Here is a 19,202-nt window from a genome sequence, read left to right as displayed (position 1 = left end):
GGCCGAGGAGGAGTAGTGCTTTGCTCAAAGGCAAAGGTGCAATAGAACCGATAGCAAACTAGGGCCCTTATGTCCCAGCCTCGAATCCTTCTCTGTTTCAAGGTGACTGGGAGCTTCGAGCCTAGAAAGCGATCAGACAAGCGCGGGTTGGAATCACAACCCTCTATCCTTCCCAGGGGGTTGCGCCAAAGCTACACCTCCTCTTGGGCTGTCGCTGGGGAGCTGGGAGAAAGCGGCCCTAGCGTATCTCTTTAATGCGCGCCCCCGGAGGCCCGGCGCGCCCCCGCCACTATAACTGGAGTGCATGGAGCAAGCTGCGTTCAGAGGAAGAAGGGCGGGCGCTGGGCGCCCGTTGACCGACTTTTCCAAGTGCGATCAGCGCCCGTCCGGCCTACATCCCGCCCCCATGGACCCGCCCGGGGGCGCCCACTGCTGAGAACCCGATGCCTATTGGGCTCCGGGCTAGGTTGCACCCCGCCACCGCAAAGTGACCCCCCGCGGGCCGTGCAGGCTCCCAGCACCTCTTCCCGCAGAGCTCGCCGTCGGGCGAGGGCTCCACCGCCGCCACGCCTCGCGCCCCGCGCTGCCCGCCCCATGCTGGTGCACACTTACTCCGCCATGGTGAGTAGTCTCGGGCCCGGGGACACCGGGGCGTACCGGGCCGGGGATCCGGGAATCTGAATGCTGGACCTTCCGAACCTCCTCCTCCAACGAAATTTCGGAGGGAGGGGGCCACAGCGACTCCGCCCGCTGAGAACTGTGCGCGCCGGAGACCGCTGTCCCCAGCCCAAGGCTCCCGCGCCCACGGGTCATTCAGAGATAGACCTCGGGCCTTGGGAAGCGGGCAGGACGGCAGCTGGCCCCTCGGGAGCTGAGGAGGGTCCTTTCGGGCCGGGTCCTTTCAGCTGCCAATGGGTCGCCTAACGCGCCCCTTTTCTTCCCCAGGAGCGCCCCGACGGGCTGGGCGCAGCGGCTAGCGGGGCCCGCCTGTCGTCGCTGCCCCAAGCGGCCTACGGGCCGGCGCCGCAGCTCTGCCACACGCCGACCGCCGCCGCCGCCGCTGACTTCCAGCCGCCCTACTTCCCGCCGCCCTACCCGCAGCCGCCACTGCCCTACGGCCAGGCGTCCGACGCCGCCGCCGCCTTTCCCCACCTGGCCGGAGACCCGTACGGTGGCCTGGCGCCCCTGGCACAGCCTCAGCCTCCGCAGGCTGCCTGGACCGCGCCCCGCGCCGCCGCCCGCGCCCACGACGAGCCGCCCGGCCTGCTGGCGCCTCCCGCCCGCGCCCTGGGCCTCGACCCGCGCCGCGACTACACCGCCGCTGTGCCGCGACTCCTGCACGGCCTGGCAGACGGCGCGCACAGCCTGGCCGACGCGCCCCTCGGCCTTCCCGGGCTGGCGGTGCCGCCGGGCCTGGAGGACCTGCAGGTGAGGCCCGAAGGGTCCGGGATGGGCCAGCATCCGCTGCGGTGACTTAGGACCTGGCTGGAGGCAAAGAGTGACCAATGCAGGAACCCGACTTTTCTCCCAGCCTGCCACTTCTTGCTCGTGACTCCCAGGATGCGTCCCACGTCCTGAGTTAGACGCTGCCTGGCCTTTCGGGCGGCCTGACGCTGAGTCCGTGAGCAGGTGCCTGGATGGCGGCGACCCTTCGCCGAGTAAATGGGCAGAGGCCGAACCACCTTTGTCCCTCTCCGCTGGGCAACGTAGGGAACCTATGCCCAGTCGCGGTCTACTGGAGCAGCCTGTACCTGGAGCGAAGCGAAGCGGAGGAGTTGCCTGTCTAAGGTTCCAAAATGCCCTTTTTGCACGGCATGGCGAGGCACCCAGGGCTCCAACTCAGCTGCAAATGGTGGAGCGCCGGTGAATCCTGGTCCCGCCCGTCGCCGGCCGCAGGCGACGGGTGGTGCGCGTTGGATGAGGCAGACAGGACAGGGACCGGGGACAGCAGGGGCTTGGGAAGCGAAAGGAGACTAGATCTACAAGCGCCCTTACCACCACCCTGTCCTATTTGCAGGCCATGGACGAGCCGGGAATGAGCCTCCTGGACCAGTCCGTGATCAAGAAAGGTAAGGAATGGCGTGCATCTGCCAGGGCAGACCCGGGCGAAATGGTGCAGGCCCCGACACACAGACCCAGTTTCTTCCCCTGTGGCGCGTCCCTCCTGTGCGTCGCCAAGCTCACTCTTTACCAAGGCAAGGGCACTCTTTTGGATCTGGAGTTAATTTGCAAAACGAGTTAAACCACTTCTCTGTTTCCTAAGAGGTGTTAATGGGAGTGCTATTCCCATGGATGTCGTTAAATGATTTCCACTTTACCAAGCCTTACCATTTCCTAGCCTGTCTGGTGCTTTCTGCCCCTCCCTTCCTAGCAGGGCCTTGGGGACCTTGAGGTTTCCCTAGGGAATTTTTTCTCCATTTGGGAGCCTCTTTCAGCAGTTTAGGAATAGGGGAGCTGGTGTGTGACTATTGTGTCGGGCTGTGTGCAGGAGGGTCAGGGCTTGGGCGTTGGTGTCTATGTGAGTTTGGGATCCTGTACATGTCTCTATGTTGCTTTCCCAGTATTTCTTGGTGTCTCTTGCTGTGAGTGTGTGACGTGTGTCTGTTATGTTGGTGTAATTTCCACGTGTTTGGGGGTCAGGGTCCCTGTTGTATCCCAGAATTTGTTCTTTGGCACTGAAGATCTTTAAGCATGTAGGGTTGCTCCCTGTGTATTTTCAGGATGTTTGTGTCTCTCTGCCCTTGGAAAAGCCAGGGGTTTGCCCTCCAGTGGATTTTCGGGCCTGTGAGTTCTGACTGTGACAGGGAAAGGTGAGAAAGACAGAGATTCAGAGAGGCCCAGGGATAAATTTGGGGCAGGTGCAGAGAGGAATATGGAGGCACAGACAAGCCCGCTGTACCCGGGGCAAGCGTTTGAGCCGGGATTGGCTCAAGTTGTTTTTCAAACGAGTGAATTCAAGCCTGGGCTCTGTTTGCCCTCCTTGAGTCCCGGGGAGGTGGGGTGGGGGGAGCTGGATTTCAAAAGTTGAGGCTGAGTTACCTGGGGCTGGGAGTTAGCTGGACCACCTGGTGTACCTGTGGGGAAGATGAGGAGACAGGCCTCCCAGAACTTGGGAGAAGGGAGCTCCGGGTATTGGGGCTGTTACCTGGAGCTGGGGGTTTGGGGAGGCTGCCTGCAGTCCGGGCAGGTGTACACTCAGAGCCAGCTCTTTGCTGGCGGCCACTGCCTTGCTTTAGTGGATTATTTGGAAACCGACAGAAGGGAGAGCTCGGTCTGCAGCGGCAAGAGCCTGCCGCTGTGCTGTCCACCCAGAGATTCAACCATGGTCTTGGTCCCCAGTTCTGACTCCTGCCCGGGCTCCACAGGCTACGGGGGCTCGGGCTCACTGACTCCCTCAGGGAGGCCAGGACCTTGCATTTTGGGAAGGAGCTTGGGGATTTCTGCCCTGGGGAAGGGTAGAAGGATCAGGTGGGGCTCTGAGTACCTTAAACCCCAATCCCCTGGCCAGAGCCAGGACAAAAGACTGACTACCAAGAAGGAACCAAAATTGCCTCGAGTTAGTTTCTCTCAAAGGACATCAGCTTTCATAAATCCCGGGTCCTAGGGGTGCGCCGGGATCCCCAAAGAACACAGTGAGTGCAGCCGGGACTGTCCCGAGTGCTGCACACGGGCTCCGGCGGGTGGGGGATGGATGTGGGCGCTGGTGCTGTTCGGGATGTCGCCGACGCGGGCGTGCACACCGGCCGGACACCAGTGTCAGCCCGTCGGTGGCCCAGTGGAGCCCGGCGACCTGAGCTGGGGACTGCGTCCTGGGGGCCCCAACCCGGACGTCGAGTCACAGCCCGGAGCAATGCAGCAAAGGGGGAGGGATGAGAGCCGGGGCTCCCAACGGAAGGAATAGGCTGGTTCCTGAGTCGCGAGCTTGTCCTTCGGCTGGCCTGGCGAGCCTTTGAGGAGGAGAGAGGGTCATTGCGGCAGAGCCGATCTGCGAGGTCCGGACCTCGGGGCGGGGTGCGTGGGCGGGCGACCCAGCTGTGGCTAAGCAGGTGGCCCGGTTGGAGCCCTGCTCCCTGGAGCCTCCACGCCCCACGCGGCGGGTAATTTTCGTTCGGGCCCTCCGCAGTCACTGCGGAACTCCGGCCACGCCGCTAGCCACTTGGGCGCAATTCATTAGCGTCCTTCTTCGCCCTCAGGCCTTCTGAAGGCATCGGGAGCCCCGGTCGAGTCCTGAAGTCCTCCGGCACCTGCCAGGGGCGGTGGAGGACCATCCCACTCAGACCCGGACCCTGGAATTATAGAAGGTCGTTCTTGGCTAGCTGAAGCAAAGGATTCATTCCTCCAGCTCCTCCCGGCCCTGGCGGGAGGGGCAGCTGTGTCACGGGCGGTTGGAGTCCTAGGCTGTGAAAGGGAGGCGGCCCCAGCCCTACACCAGAAGCAGCCTTGCTACCGCAGGGAGGCCTCGGGTCTCGACTTCGACAGTGCGTCCAGGGAGGTTGTAAAATCTTCACTACTCCAGGCAGGGGAGGGGAGGCGAAGTCCCCGCCCCACCACACACTTCCAGGTCGGCAGCCCGTTGTAGCCAGGGCTGCCGGGGCAAGGATGGCAGATGGGGCTGAGGCTGACCCGAAGGGAAGTGGGGAGCCCTCAATTTTCTGCCCACATTTGTCACTTTCAGTTTCGTGACTTGTCCTAGGGGCACGGAAAGCAGGCGGGACTGGCCTGAGAGAGAGACATGGACAGGAATATTTCCCAGCCAAGAAAGGCAGTGAACAGGGTCTGTATGCCTTGTAGTGGGAGCTCAGAAGAGGAGCAGTGAGTGCCTGAACTTGGGAGACTTCCTGAGGGAGAGGCAGCAGGGGGCTCAGTAGGTGTTCAGATTTGTTGAATGAAGGGTTTGGAAGTCTGAGTGCATTTGGAGAGGGGGTGTACAAAGGGCCGAGCTACTTCCGCTCCACTAGGAACAGCACGTGCCTATGCCCTCTCTTTGGAAAGCCAGACAGGTTTAAAAAGGTTAAAAATCTCCGTGGGTTTCAGGCTATACAGTCACAGCTGGAGGGGAGTGGTTTGGGGATGAGAATTGAGATAATCCTCCTTTCCTCCGAGGAGAGTGGGTAGTTGCCTAATTGGGGGTGGGGAATCCCTCTCTGCTGGGTTCTGTTGTCCAGTCTCAGGGCAGGGGATGATGTAAGTTCTCTGCTCTCCCTGGATCTGGGGAAAGAAAAGGGAGATGGGGAGCTTCTGGGCTTCCAAGTGAATCTACAAGCAGGGCCAGGACTGGGGTGAGGTAAGTGAGGAACTCACTTGAGGCAAGATTTAGGAGGGCGCCTAAAAGCTCAGTAATCAAGGTAAATGATACATCTTAGTGCAATATGTTTAAAATTTTTTAATGCAAAAAATATCCACAATAAACGAAATATCAAAATTTACGTAAAGATGGAATCTGACCCTGCACTTCTACAACCCTGCCTCACTTGCCTCCCAGGCTACCATTGGCCCCAGAATGAGACAAAAAAACTGGTGCCCATGCAGATAGACTGGGGACTGTACCTGAGGGCAGCATAGAGCAGGGCAGTGAACGGTAGCAGTTATATTTAAAAGAAACCCTCTAGGGGAGAGGGAAGAGGGGAGGGGGAAGGTAGGAGTAGGGGATTAAGAGGTACAAACTTACTATGTATAAAGTAAATAAGGTACAAGGATATGTTGTACAACACAGGGAACATAGCCGTTATTTTATAATAACTATAAGTGGAATATATCTTTAAAAATTGTCAATCATTATGTTGTACACTTGCAACTTATATAATATTGTACATCAACTATACCTCAATTAAAAAAATAAAAGAAATCCTCTAGCAGTTGGTGAGAAGGAAACTTAACCAGCAGGTCCCACTGGGGAGATGAGGGGACTCAAGTGGGCTGGGAGGAGGGTCACGACCCCTCCTGTCTGCCTTCCTCCTGCTGCCCCTTCCCCCCAGGCTTTGGACCTTAAGTGGTACCTTAAGTGTGGTCTAAGGAACCACATGCATCAAATCCCCAGGGGTGCTTGTTAAAAAATGCAGATTTCCTGGGCACCATTTCACATCTGCTGAATGAGAATCCCTGGAATTATGGCCCTGGAACTTCATTTCTTTAACTGATTGATTGAAGTAAAATGTACATACCTGAAATTCACCCATTGGAAAAGTACAGTTCGATGATTTTTAGTAAATGTATGGAGTTGTGTAACCATTACCACAGTCTGTTTTAAGACATTTCCAACACCCCCCAAAGTTCCTCCATTCCCAGTTGTAATTAATTCCCACTCCAGGCCTTAGGCAACCCCTGATCTGCTTTCTGTCTATACGTTTGCACATACTGGACATGTTATATAAATGGAACATATAAGTATGCTGACTTTTGCATCTAGCTTCTTGTACTTATAATGTGTTTGAGGTTCATCTGTGTTGTAGGCTGTATCAGTAGGTCATTCCTTTTTTATTGGTTAGTAGTACTCCATCGTGTGGATGTAACACATTTTGTTTATTCATTCAGCAGTTGATGGACACTGGGGTTGTTTCCACTTTTTGGCTAGGATAAATAATGCTGCTATGATCATTTACACGCATGTCTTTGTGTGGACATACGTTTTCACCGCTCTTGAACTCCTAGGAGTGGAATGTCTGGATTTTATGCTAAGTTTGTCTTTAATTTTTTAAAGAAACTCCCAAGCTGTTTTCTAAAGTGGCTGTACTGTTTTACATTCCCACCAAGAAAGTGTGAGAGTTCCAGTTTCTCCACATTGTCATCTGCACTTGCACATATGTCTCCTTTTGATTATAGCCTTCCTGATGGTACCTCAGTATCCTTTTAATTTGCATTTTCCTAATGACCAATGATGCTGAGCACTTTTCCACGTGCTTACTAGCCATTCATATATCATTTTAAGTGAAATGTCTACTCACATATTTTGAACACTTTCTAATTGGGTTGTATATCTACTCACATATTTTGAACACTTTCTAATTGGGTTGTATATCTACTCACATAGTTTGAACATTTTCTAATTGGGTTGTATATCTTACTATTGGATTATAAGAATTCTTTATGTATTCTGGATACACATCCCTGATAAGATATAGGATTTGCAAATATTTTCTTCAAGTCTATGGCTTGTCTTTTCATTTTCTTAATAGTGTCTTTTCAGGTGCAAAAGTTTTTGATTTTGAAAAAAAAAAAAAAAAGTTTTTGATTTTGATGAAATCCAGTTTATCATTATTTTCTTTTATGGATCATGCTTTTGGTGTTATATTAGGAACTCTTTGCCTAACCCAAGGTCATGAAGATTTTTCTCCTATATTTTCTTCTAGAAAGACTTGCAATTTTAACCAACTTTCCAACAGAGTCTATTGCACACTCCCCAGAATCAGTGGTCAGACCATATCTACCACCTGTGGACAGAGTGTGTAGACTTGTGTGTGTGTGAGAGTCTTGTCTGATAGATTGGCTAACTAGGAGCTCTGTCTGTAGGACATTCCTATGTCTGTAGGAGTGTGTACATGTGAATGGCTTCTGCGTTCATGACCAGGGGGACACCATGGGTAGACCACTTCAGCTTTAGGACACTGTGGTGTGGGAGACACACTGGTCCCTGCTTTGCAATCCGTGCTAGTTAATTCCCACCTTTGTGACTGCTCCTGTCCCAGGCTACCTGCTTCCCTAACCCTGGCCTCCAAACCTCTGTCATTTTTGAAGGAAGAAGCTGAGGAAAAGGGTACAGACAAGTGGGGAAAGCAACAAAGTCTGTAATTCGTATACACAAACACGTGTCCACCTGTCATGCGCTACATTAGCCGCACCTGTGTTTGCATAAATCTGGCATATACTCTATGTTTAAATATATCAGCAGGAGCAAAAGCACTTGCAGATATCCTTATGCACGTTGCCACATTCTTGCAACAGTCGGGCAGAGCCCATGTGTATATAGCTGGGGCTCGGTATTTGTTGTTGAGTAAGTGTGCATATGCACAGTCTCACCCTCAGTGCTCTATGGCAGGGCATGTAGTTTTTATGTATAGATGTTTGTGTGACACGTGTGCTCACATATGTCCCTGTTTGTACATGCGCAAACAGCTTCACCCAGCTTTGGTCTCTCTCCTCTCTCACAGTGCCTGGCCTCAGGGGTCCCCAGATTTTAATAAAAGCTGGATAGAGGAGGCTGCTGGGGGAGAGAAGAATTTTCTGTTCCTCTGACCATTCCCTCTGGCTAGGAGTCATGGGAGAGAGGACAGTCACTTTGCCCTTCTTGTTAATTTGTTAATTCATAGTTTTAGTTTTTTAAGTCGAGCATGAGGTATAATTTACGTATAGTACAGTTCACCCTTTTTAGATGTGCATTTCTATGAATTTTGACAAATGTAAACATATAGTCAAGATATGAAATATGTTAGAGAATGGTTCCATCACCCCAGAAAGTCCCCTCGAGGCAGAGGGACACAGGTGATGAGGGAGCCCGTGCAGAGGCCTGGGAGACGCTGGGGTGGGGGGTGGCATGGCTGCTATTGTGTGTCCAGTGTTAGTGTGTCTGTTGGGTCAGGACATCCTTGCTCCTCACTCTGAGGCGGAGGCTGGGATTAGGATGAGGGGAGTGAGGCAGGGTCGTGTAAGAGCAGGATCAGAGCCTGCTTCTATTTAAATTTTTGATATTTTGTCACCGTGCATTTTTACATTAATTTTTACTTTTAAAAATATTGCATTAAAATACTGTTTGCCTTGATTGCTGAGTTTTTTGCTGCCTCCTTAAATCTTGCACCCACGACAAGCGCCTCCCCTGCCTCACCCTTGTTTTGGCCCGGCTCTGGGGACAGGGAACTTGCCTGGGGTAGGGCGTGTGCTGCTACTCTTTCCACCTCCCCCCACCTCTTCACTTCTCCCACTCAGCCCCATCCATGACCTGTTGGCCCTTCCCTGGTGCCTGAATAGGGACGACCCAGGGCGGAAGGGCAGTTTTACCATCAATTGCTAAAAAAGGAATGAGGTTCCCTTTCCGACCCTCCCCCACCCCGTGCATATATATATGCACCCCCACCCCGTGCATATATTGGCTGTGAGTCTTCACACTTTCTCCCATTCCAGGTTTCAAGGGCCCTTGCTTCCCTCATTTATTCTACATTCACTGACACCCCCTTGTGCCAAGACTCTGCTCTCAGGCACTCCCAGTTGGTGGGGAAGACAGAGGAGGAAGCAGACATGAGGTTCAGTGTGGTAAGGACAGCGACAGAGGGTGAAAAGGCAGGGGGTGAGGGCTTAGGAAGCTTTGCATTGGGGGTGGTGCCCGGACTGAGGCTTGAGAAGGAGGAGGCCCCGCTTAGTAAAATGGAGAAGGGCGCCTGAGACAGACAGCAAGCAGTTCTGCGGGGCTTAAAGACCCCACACGCTGGTGAGCTAGTCGTCCCGCATCCCACGTGGTGCTTCACATGTTTCATGTGACCTGTCCTGGGTTTTTTAATTTTTGAATCAGTTGCCAATGTTTAAAAATCCAGGGACTTCCCTGGCGGTCCAGTGGTTAGGATGCTTCCATTGCAGGGCGCATGGGTTCAATCCCTGGTCGGGGAACTAAGATCCCACAAGCTGCACAGCGCGGTCAAAAAATAATAATAATAAAGTAATCCAGAGATTTCACCTAGAAATCTCAAATCCTTGTCTCACCAGCAAAAACAAAAACAAAACAAACCAAGAGTTCCGGCAATGTTGGTGTATCCTGCATGGTAACACTCGGCCAAGTAGCAGGTCTCCCACATCTCACTTACTTATGTTAACTCCTGTGCTCCCCACTTTGAAGTCTAGAACTGTGCTGTCCACTGTGGGAGCCACGGGCCACGTGTGGCTATTGAGCACTTGAAATGTGGCTAGTCTGAATTAGGATGGGCTATAACTGTAAAATACGTGTTGAATTTTGAAGACCAAGTACAAGAAAAGAATGTAAAATAGCTCATTAAGGGATTCCCTGGTGGCGCAGTGGTTGAGAATCCGCCTGCCAATGCATGGGGCATGGGTTCAAGCCCTGGTCCAGGAAGATCCCACATGCTGCGGAGAAACTAAGCCCGTGCACCACTACTACTGAGCCTGTGCTCTAGAGCCCACGAGCCACAACTTCTGAAGCCCGCGCACCTAGATCCCGTGCTCCACAACAAGAGAAGCCACCGCAATGAGAAGCTCGCACACAGCAACGAAGAGTAGCCCCCGCTCGCCACAACCAGAGAAAAGCCCACGAGCAGCAATGAAGACCCAACACAGCCAAAAATAAAATAAATTACAAAAAAATAGCTCATTAATAATTTTTAAAATATCGATTGTATGTTTCAGTGATAATATTTTTATTTATTTAAAAAAAAATTAATTTTTATTATTATTTTTTTTGGCTGTGTTGGGTCTTTGTTGCTGCACGCGGGCTTTCCCTAGTTGCAGTGAGCGGGGGCTACTCTTCGTTGCAGTGCGCGGGCTTCTCACTGCGGTGGCTTCTCTTGTTGTGGAGCATGGGCTCTAGGTGCACGGCCTTCAGTAGTTGTGCCTCGCAGGCTCTAGAGCACAGGCTTAGTAGTTATGGCTTAGTTGCTCCACGGCATGTGGGATCTTCCTGGACCAGGGCTCGAACCCGTGTCCCCTGCATGGGCAGGTGTATTCTTAACCACTGTGCCACCAGGGAAGTCCCGATAATATTTTTATATACGGGGTAAGTAAAATATATTAAAATTGGTATTAACATGTTTCTTACTTTTTAAAAATAGAGCTACCAGAAAATATAAATTTATATATGTGGCTTACAGTATATTTGTATTGGTCAGTGTGGGTCGAGAGCCTAAAGGGCAGATGGAGGACCAGGCAAAAGGGGTAGGCAGGGCCGGACCACAAAGGAGGGTGAAGGAGGACATTATGACAGTTAAGAATGTGAACTTTAAAGTCCATTGTCAGAGGTCAAGACCCATGTCTGCTCCTTATTGCTGTACTATCTTAACTTCTTTGAACTTTTAGTTTCTTCATCTTGAAATGGGGACAGAAAATAGCATCTCCACAGAGCTGTTAATGTGAAGCACTTGGTATATAGTTGGCACTCACTGGAGGATAGGCAGCATCATTCTGCTCGGCTATGGAGCTGGAATTTAATTCTCAGGCACTGACGGGTTCTAGGCTGGGGAGTGATGGGTGTTTCAGAAAGATCCCTCTGGAGCAGGGGCTGGGCAGAAATTCAGGTGGGAAATGAGTGAGCGTCCCTGTACACCTGGAGAAGCGGCTGCATCCAGGGCACGTGGAGAAAAGAAAGCCCTAGTACGTGGTGATGGATGGGACGTGGTGGGAGAGGGCAGCGTGGAGGGCCTCACTGAGGTTTCTAGCTGGGCGATGGGATGGAGGGTTTGAATGTGCATCCAGAGAGGGAAAAGCTGGAGGGGCTCTGCCAGGCCAGGGACTGGGCCAGCCTTGCTTACCTCTGCCTTCCCAAGGCCTAGCACGGTTCCTGGCACACAGGTGCTCAGCAAATATTTGCCAAATGACTGGAGGGCCAAGTGCTGCCTTTGATACCATAGTCCAGGGCTTGCTACTGGTACTAAGTCTACGAGCTGTGTGATCTCAGGCACATTACTTCACCCCTCTGGGCTTCAGTCTCCTCATCTGTAAAAGGGGAATAATAACATAGCCCCCTGGTGGGTTGTTCTGAGGATTCAGTGAGGTTATCTGTATGGTGAGTGCTCAGTGACTGTTGGCCTCAGGCTCCCCACTTGATCCCCCTCCCCAAACACACAAGGCCTGCCTTTTCTACCAAGGCTCTCACTTCCTTGGAAGAAGAGAAGCCCAAGGGGAAGCAAGTGCCTCAGTCATTCTCCCTTCCCCCTGAGGCTTAGCAGGAGAATGGAGGTTAGACTGCAGGAAGAACTTTCTTTTAGAGCCAAGAGTGTCCAAATGGGTGTTAAAAAATAAACTTCTCCGATTTCCTTCCCTGTCCTTCATAGATATTAGTAGATAATTAGAAAGCATTTGGGGGAGGGGGTGATAGAGTGTGTCTCTTCATTCTTGGTCTCCTTGAGCATCCCAGAGAGACTTGGCAGGAAAGGGGCCAGGGCTGGAGGCCTAATGGGGCCATAACCTCCCTGTCCCTGGGATGTGGGAGCCCAAGGCCCCCAGGCCTTTCACTGATCTGGGGTTGTGGGTGAGACGTGGGGATCACAAATGAGCGGGGGTAATCAAGGATTGCTTGTGATTGTGCAGATCTGGCTGGGCTCTGCCACAGTGACCCAGGAATCCTGCCTCCAGCTCATATTCCATTTCCTTATTTCCAACTCCCTCTCTGATTACACATGGCAAAACTCCAAGACTGCTGAAGCTGTTTGAGTTTTAACAGGGAACCAGCCTGACTCAGTGAAAGAACAGGGGTTCAAGAGCCAGAGAACTTAGGGTTTAATGTCTACCACCCATTAGCTGAGTGAGCTAGAGTGAGTCACGTTAACCTCATTGTGCTTCAGTCTCTTCCCTTGTAGAGCAGGCATAGTAGGACCTCCTTCCAAAAGGTGCTGGGACATACAGATGCAGCTGTGTGTACACAGCATGCTAGAACGGGGCCCAGCACACAGGCTGGTGCTTCAGCAATGCGCTCTTGCCACAGCTGGCTAGTGCCCGTGTCCGGTGGTCCCTGGCTCAGTGTTGTCTCTCTCTCCCTTGCTCTTACTTCTGCTTCACAGTCCCCATCCCCTCCAAAGCCAGCAGCCTTTCGGCCCTCTCATTGGCCAAAGACAGCTTGGTTGGCGGCATCACGAATCCCAGTGAGGTCTTCTGCTCCGTGCCAGGCCGGCTCTCTCTGCTCAGCTCGACATCCAAGTACAAGGTGACAGTGGGGGAGGTCCAGCGGCGACTCTCACCTCCCGAGTGCCTCAATGCCTCTCTCCTGGGTGGTGTCCTTCGCAGGTAGGAAGGCCAGCCCACAACTTCCTGCACAGTGTCAAAGCTAAAATGTGTGGTCGTTTCAGACTTTCTCAGGGGATCGGAGAGGGGCCGGCCCCACCCCAGGCCACAGGGTCATCTCCACCTCAGTCTCCCTGGGGGATTGTGCATGCTCTCTGGGCAGGCCTAGGTCCTCAGCAGCTCCCATGGGTCTGTGGGCTTGGGGGTCGCGGGTAGAGAGGAGCCTGGGTACAGAGAGTGGATGGAGGACTCACCCACATTGGGCACGACGGACAAGGCTGGGTCTGGGGAAGGGAGAGGGCCATCTCCACCCCATCCCTCAGGAAAAGGGTCCCGAGGACCTAAGGCCCATTACCTGTGTCAGTATAGGCCTCTCTGGTGCGTGTGTTTTGGGGTGGGGAGCATGGGGTGCATGGTTTGTCTTCATAGTTGTGTCTGTCTCTCTGTGTGTGTCCTTGTGCCTGGGTATTTCTGCTTCAGGGCTATGAGCTTTGATATGTTTGAGGATAGTGTTTGTGTGTGTGCACGTGTGCATGTGTGTGTATATGTGGTGTAGGAGTGGCCAGGAGTATATGTTTCCGTGAGTGTGAGTTTCCTGTGTTACCTTTAGTGAGATGTGTTGGTTACAGTGTTCTACTCTGTGTGTGTATGTTGTGTGTGTGACTGCATGCGCACGTGGAGCTAGACATGTGTGTGTTTACCTGTCTGTACCTTTGTGTGGGGCTTCGTCTGTGCAGGTGCGGGAGTATCTCCTTATTCCTGGTCTCTTTGAGCATCCCAGAGCGGCTTGTATGAGTCTGTGAATGTCTGTACAAATGTCCCTGGGATCCTGACTTGGTGTGAACATGTGTCTCTGACTGTGTCCCTGGGTATTTGAGTCTGTGTGTCTGTCTCTATTGGTGTATGTGTCTCTATTCTTGGCCCTCAGTGTGCGTTCATCTGTGTATGTGTCTATGTGCCCCTGGGCAGCTGTGTGTGTAACAGTGTCTCCCCATGTGTCTGTGTTTCCCTGTGTGTTTCAGGGTCTGTGTGTCCCTGGGTAGCTGTGTTGGTGTGCTCAGGTGGGAAAAAGGACCCTAAGATGCTGGTCCATCCTGCTCCACCTTGGGCTGTCCCTGTTATTGAGAGGATTAGGGAGAAGTGAGGGGTTCCTGGAGCTGCGTGCTAGGCCCCCCATTCCCATCTTGGCTGCAAAACCAGTGAGATTAGGAGATTGGGATCAGGTAAATAGAGACTCCAGAGTGTCCCCAGGACCAGACCCAAGCCTCAGCAGGGTTGGTGGAGGCAGCAAGGCCCTGTTGGGTCACTTAGCATACATGCTTCATCTTGTCTTCATAGTGTGTGTCTGTCTTTCTGTGTGCATGGCAAGGGCCAAGTCCAAGAATGGGGGCCGGTGCCTGCGGGAACGGCTGGAGAAGATTGGGCTCAATTTGCCAGCTGGTCGTCGCAAGGCCGCCAATGTGACGCTGCTGACTTCACTAGTAGAGGGTGAGGCCTGAGGGGACCTGTGTCATCCAGCGTGAGTGTGTGTGGCTGTCTCTAATGCAGGAGGGTGTGTTAGTCATGTGTGTGTTCTCTGTGCACCATGTATAAGTAAGGGGTGTGTGTGATATATGTGTACAGTCTTTAAGTGTATATGCAAGCACACATGTGCACGTGCTGGTGCAGTAGAGAGCATGTGTGTGTGTGTGTGTATGGGGGGAAGAGTGGCCAGTGTTTGGATGTGGTAAAGAGATGAGGGGGTCAGAGTCCCTTCCTTGGAGGTTGGTGACTCTCAGCTCGATCATCTTGAGTTCAGGCTCTGGGACTCAAGGGCTCAGCTCCCACCCCTTAGCTCAGAGCCCATCTGAGGTAGCCCCAAGGGAGGGCAGCGGGGTTGCATCTAGAGCTGAGAGGGGAATCGAGAAAAGATATATATAGAGAAGCAGGATGGCCCCGGTCAGGGGTTGGAGTGTCAAGGCCACGCTCCAGGCTCAAAGGTACACCTGGCTGTAGTGACGGCTCATCTCTCTGCCTCCCCTCCCTCCTAGGAGAGGCTGTACACCTGGCCCGAGACTTTGGCTACGTCTGTGAGACCGAGTTCCCAGCCAAGGCGGCTGCCGAGTACCTGTGCCGCCAGCATGCTGACCCGGGGGAGCTGCACAGCCGCAAGAGCATGCTGCTGGCCGCCAAGTGAGCGAGAGCGCCACGCACCGGCTGTCATGGGTGCCGTGTACAGGCACATGTTGGTGCAGTGCACAGACACAGACACCAAGCATGGGCACAATGGATACCACTCGTGTACATGTGATGTACACATGGTACATGCAGCACTGCACACAGGCACACCTAGGTTCCATGCTGTGCACGTGACAGGGCACACATGGATACATGTGAACATAGCTGGGTTCTACACATCAGCAAACACAGTGTCACAGACAGGCTGACGTAAGTCCATGTATGGGCACCACCAGCCCCAGTCCCGTCATGGGTCTGAGGTTCTCTGGCCTTGCTCCCCCTGCCTGAGCCTTGCCAATCAGCCCCTCTGCTCCAGTGACCTCCATCAGGGCACCAACACCCACCCAGACCCCTGGGTTGACCCCCCTTTGTTCTTACTTCACACCTGACCCCTCTGCAAGTCTCACTGATGCCTCCCTCACCACCACTCGCATGCCACCTCAACTCTGGTCTCCCAATCTCACTCCTGGATGTTCACCCCAGCGCCCCTCTGTTCCCCCAGCCTCCCTGCACATGCACTGATCCCTACCCAAGAGCCTTCAATGGCTCCCACTGCTACTGCAGTTGATTTTCAAACTAGGTTCTGTAGGGATGCCGCAGGGCCTGTTTAATGAACTGGTGTTCCATTAAGATTTAGTTTTTAGAAAGGGTCCCATTGCAAGAAGAGACAGACACGGGGGCGGGTTTGAAAACCACCATTCTGTCAAGTCCAGACTCCTTTGAGGGCCCCCATAATCTGGTCTGCACAAACTCCACCCGCTCCAACTAACCCACTTGCTCTCTCCTGCCCTCCTGTCCTTGGGCTTGCTCTTCTGCTTAGAACACCATCCAGTCCCCCCACCTAACAGTCCTTCAAATCACAACTCCATCCTCCCGCCTTCAAGGTTTCCTCAAGTCCCCTAGGCAGAATTGGAATCACAGACTCATGGGACTGCCATGACTCATGGGGCCTTTGAGGCTGCTCATATTGGAGCTGGAGAAACATATCTAGGGCAGGGATCACCTCACTCATTAATCAGCTAACTCATCAAGCACTTTCTGGGTCCCAGTCATGTCTAAGATGCTGACCAGGTTCCTTGGTGACGCAAAGGTGAGACACAAAGTGATTCTCCTGCCTGAGCCATATATCCAGCCACATACTGGAGATGGATTCAAATCCCAGCCTAGTCACTTGGGCAGGTCATCTAACCTGTCTGAAACCACCCAGTTTCCTCTTCCATGTGATGGGAATGATAATAACATTATAGATTTGTTGTGAGGATTAAGTGAGATGATACGTACAGTGTGCTCGGCACAGCATCCAGGCCTCGATTCATGTTCACTGCTAGCTATTATTTCGGTTATTTAAGGCAGATTCTGGATTGTTCCCCAATAATTTCATAGACAAACCTCTTGAAGCATTGGCTGTTTTGGGTGGAGGTGGCAGTAGGAGAGGGAATCAAGGAAAGTTTCCCGGATAAGGTAGGAGTTGAGCTGGACTTGGAACGTGGGCAGGACATCCACAGAAAAGGAAATCGTAGGGTATTGGCATGTGCTATTTATTAGGTGTGTGATATTGGGCAAATCAGTTAACTTCTCTGAACCTTAGTTTACTTTTCTGTAACACGGGTATGATCATCATTTGTAGACTGCTGGGTCAGCAATCATATATATAATGTATATAAAGTACCCAGTATGTGGTGGGTCCTTCCCTGGACTCAGACCTTTGTCCTCTAACCTCTGACCCTCCTTTCCCCACCAGGCAGATCTGCAAGGAGTTTGCAGACTTGATGGCGCAGGACCGTTCACCGCTGGGGAACACCCGCCCAGCACTCATCCTGGAGCCCGGAGTGCAGAGCTGCCTGACACACTTTAGCCTCATCACCCACGGCTTCGGCGGGCCTGCCATCTGTGCTGCCCTCACTGCCTTCCAGAACTACTTGCTGGAGTCACTCAAGGGGCTGGACAAGATGTTTCTAAGCAGTGCAGGCAGTGGGCATGGTGACACCAAGGCTTCGGAGAAGGATGCCAAACTTCGGAAGTAACTGCTTCCCCCACCCCATCCCTAAGGGGCTCCCAAGGTCTGAAATGAGGTCTTTGCTCCTGGGGGTGGGCCTGACAGGATTAAAAGGTGGGGTTGGAGTCAGGCCAGGAAGAGAACATTCCTCCAGAAACCCATGAGTTAGGGGTCTGGGCTTGAGTAAGGGGAGGTGGCCTCTGTGGTGGTTTGTAGATAAGGGCCCAGGCGTCTGCCTCGCGTGTGCAATTTTCTGACCCTTGACTGCTGAGAAAGGCTTGGACAGGAAATTGCATGGAAAAGCCTGGTTTTTGGGGCCAGCGCTGCCCATTAGGGTGCCCATTAGGGTGATGGGTGCTCCTAGAGGCCAAGGCCTTGCTGTTTTTACTAACAGCAGGAGAGGAATTAACAAACCAGGTGCTACTGAGGAGTTGGTGCCCTTCATCCCAGAATCTCCTACCCCCAGAAAAGGGGTGCTGGCAGGAGGCCCCAGTGGGCTCTTTGGACCCCTGCCACTCTTGGAAAGAAGTGGGCAGGAGGGGCCCTCAAGGAACAGAGAAGATAAACACAAATTGGATAACTTGAATCCAGGCTGCACTTCAGTCCTGTTGCTGTGTCCTATTTATTTATGTTGTAATTTAAAGTTTTAAAATGTTCAGTGCGACTTATTTATCCCAATGAGTTGAGGACTCGTTTCAATGTCTTCTGCTTATGCACCAAGATGTCCAGCTGGACCAGGATGGAGAGGGTGTTTTTGCTCGCAAAGGGCTGTTGGTGGGCCGGGAGGGAACAAAGATGTCAGGGACCCCAAGGTTGTTGCTGGGATTTTGTATTTGCTGTTGTTTCTCTTGACCCTGCAGTCAATGTACCTCCCCAACTCTCAGATTGCTTTCTCATTCTCTTAATAAAACCTTTTCATTGGATATGAAGCTCTCCCTGTCCTTCTTCAGCCCAAGGTCACGGGGGAGAGGCAGGGCCTGGGAATTGGGGGTGGGGGTGGAGTGGGAGGGGGACTATAAGGGGGAAACCTCGGAAGGGGCTGTGGGCATCTCTGGGTGAGGGGGTACAGATGGTGGGTCTATCTGGCTTGTCAGTGTGGCTGCTGTGTGTGTGTGTGTGTGTGTGTGTGTGTGTGTGTGTGTGTGTGTGTGTGTGTGTGTGTGTGTGTAGTGAATCCTGGGGGGGCTGTATGTGTATTATTGTGACTTACTGGGCCGTGTGTGTGAATGTGTCAGTCCAGCTATTAGGTCTATGTGATGTGTTAACATGACCGTTGGTGGTGGGTCTGTATGTGTGTCAATATGAATGCTGATGATGATTACGTGTGTCTATCTGGCTCATTCAAATCCAGCTCTTCTGTCTCCTTGAGGATTTCATTCTTGAGGCCACTTTTCTTTCCTGCACCTTTATTCTCTCCCTCTCTACTGAATCATCTATACTAAATCGTTCCCCAAAGGACACATATTCTATGATCTCTTACCTTACAAAACATAAATCCTTTCTCCATTTACTTCTTTTGCAGTTGGAGAGTTTTTAAAAGATTGCTACACCCCTACCTCCATTTCCTCACCCACCCCCAATTCACTCCTCAACCACTTTAATCTGTCTTCTATCCCTACCAGCCTATGGAAATCCACTCAGCAAGGTCTTCAATGGCCACATGTCAAACCCAAAGGCCCTTTTTCTGGACTTAGCAGCATTTGACATGGCTGACCACTTGCTCTTCTCTGAAATTCTCTCTTCTATTTATGTCCAAAATGGAGTACTTGGGCGTCCCTGGTGGCGCAGTGGTTGAGAGTCCGCCTGCCGATGCAGGGGACACGGGTTCGTGCCCCGGTCCGGGAAGATCCCACATGCTGCGGAGCGGCTGGGCCCGTGAGCCATGGCCGCTGAGCCTGTGCGTCTGGAGCCTGTGTTCTGCAACAGGAGAGGCCACAACAGTGAGAGGCCCGCGTACAGCAAAAAAAAAAAAAAAAAAAAGAAAAGGAGTACTTGACTCAAGTACTCAAATCTTGACCTCGCCACCTTCCTGACCCAGTTGCTCAAGCCAGAAATTAGGGAG

At 52.6% G+C, this 19,202-nt stretch overlaps 1 protein-coding gene across 2 annotated transcripts; it reads left to right on the top strand.

The window, feature by feature from the left end:
* Positions 1-339: 339 nt before the first annotated feature.
* On the top strand, positions 340-18,063 carry TFAP2E (transcription factor AP-2 epsilon). Of its 2 annotated transcripts, XM_027109143.1 has the most exons (7): positions 340-621; positions 946-1,428; positions 2,018-2,069; positions 12,708-12,930; positions 14,297-14,415; positions 14,958-15,099; positions 16,886-18,063. In XM_027109143.1, the coding sequence occupies exons 1-7, from the start codon at positions 595-597 to the stop codon at positions 17,166-17,168; spliced, it is 1,329 nt and encodes a 442-aa protein (XP_026964944.1). In that variant the 5' UTR covers positions 340-594; the 3' UTR covers positions 17,169-18,063. The 2 variants fall into 2 exon arrangements, with proteins under 2 accessions (XP_026964944.1, XP_026964945.1); XM_027109144.1 differs by lacking the exon at positions 12,708-12,930 and having other exon boundaries at positions 14,266-14,415.
* The last annotated feature ends 1,139 nt before the right edge of the window (positions 18,064-19,202 follow it).

Source organism: Aethalodelphis obliquidens, unplaced genomic scaffold (assembly GCF_003676395.1).
Source record: "Aethalodelphis obliquidens isolate GAN/ISIS:26980383/991018 unplaced genomic scaffold, ASM367639v1 scaffold9, whole genome shotgun sequence".
NCBI classification, from domain to species: domain Eukaryota; kingdom Metazoa; phylum Chordata; class Mammalia; order Artiodactyla; family Delphinidae; genus Aethalodelphis; species Aethalodelphis obliquidens.
This window is presented reverse-complemented; position numbering and strand designations above follow the sequence as displayed.

What these genes read in the sequence shown, in the direction of transcription:
- TFAP2E (XM_027109143.1), top strand. Translation starts at nt 595, where the DNA reads ATGCTGGTGCACACTTACTCCGCCATG. An exon ending in TGCACACTTACTCCGCCATG is followed by an intron (nt 622 to 945) that starts GTGAGTAGTCTC and finishes TTTCTTCCCCAG; the next exon opens with GAGCGCCCCGACGGGCTGGG. An exon ending in CTGGGTGGTGTCCTTCGCAG is followed by an intron (nt 12,931 to 14,296) that starts GTAGGAAGGCCA and finishes GTGCATGGCAAG; the next exon opens with GGCCAAGTCCAAGAATGGGG.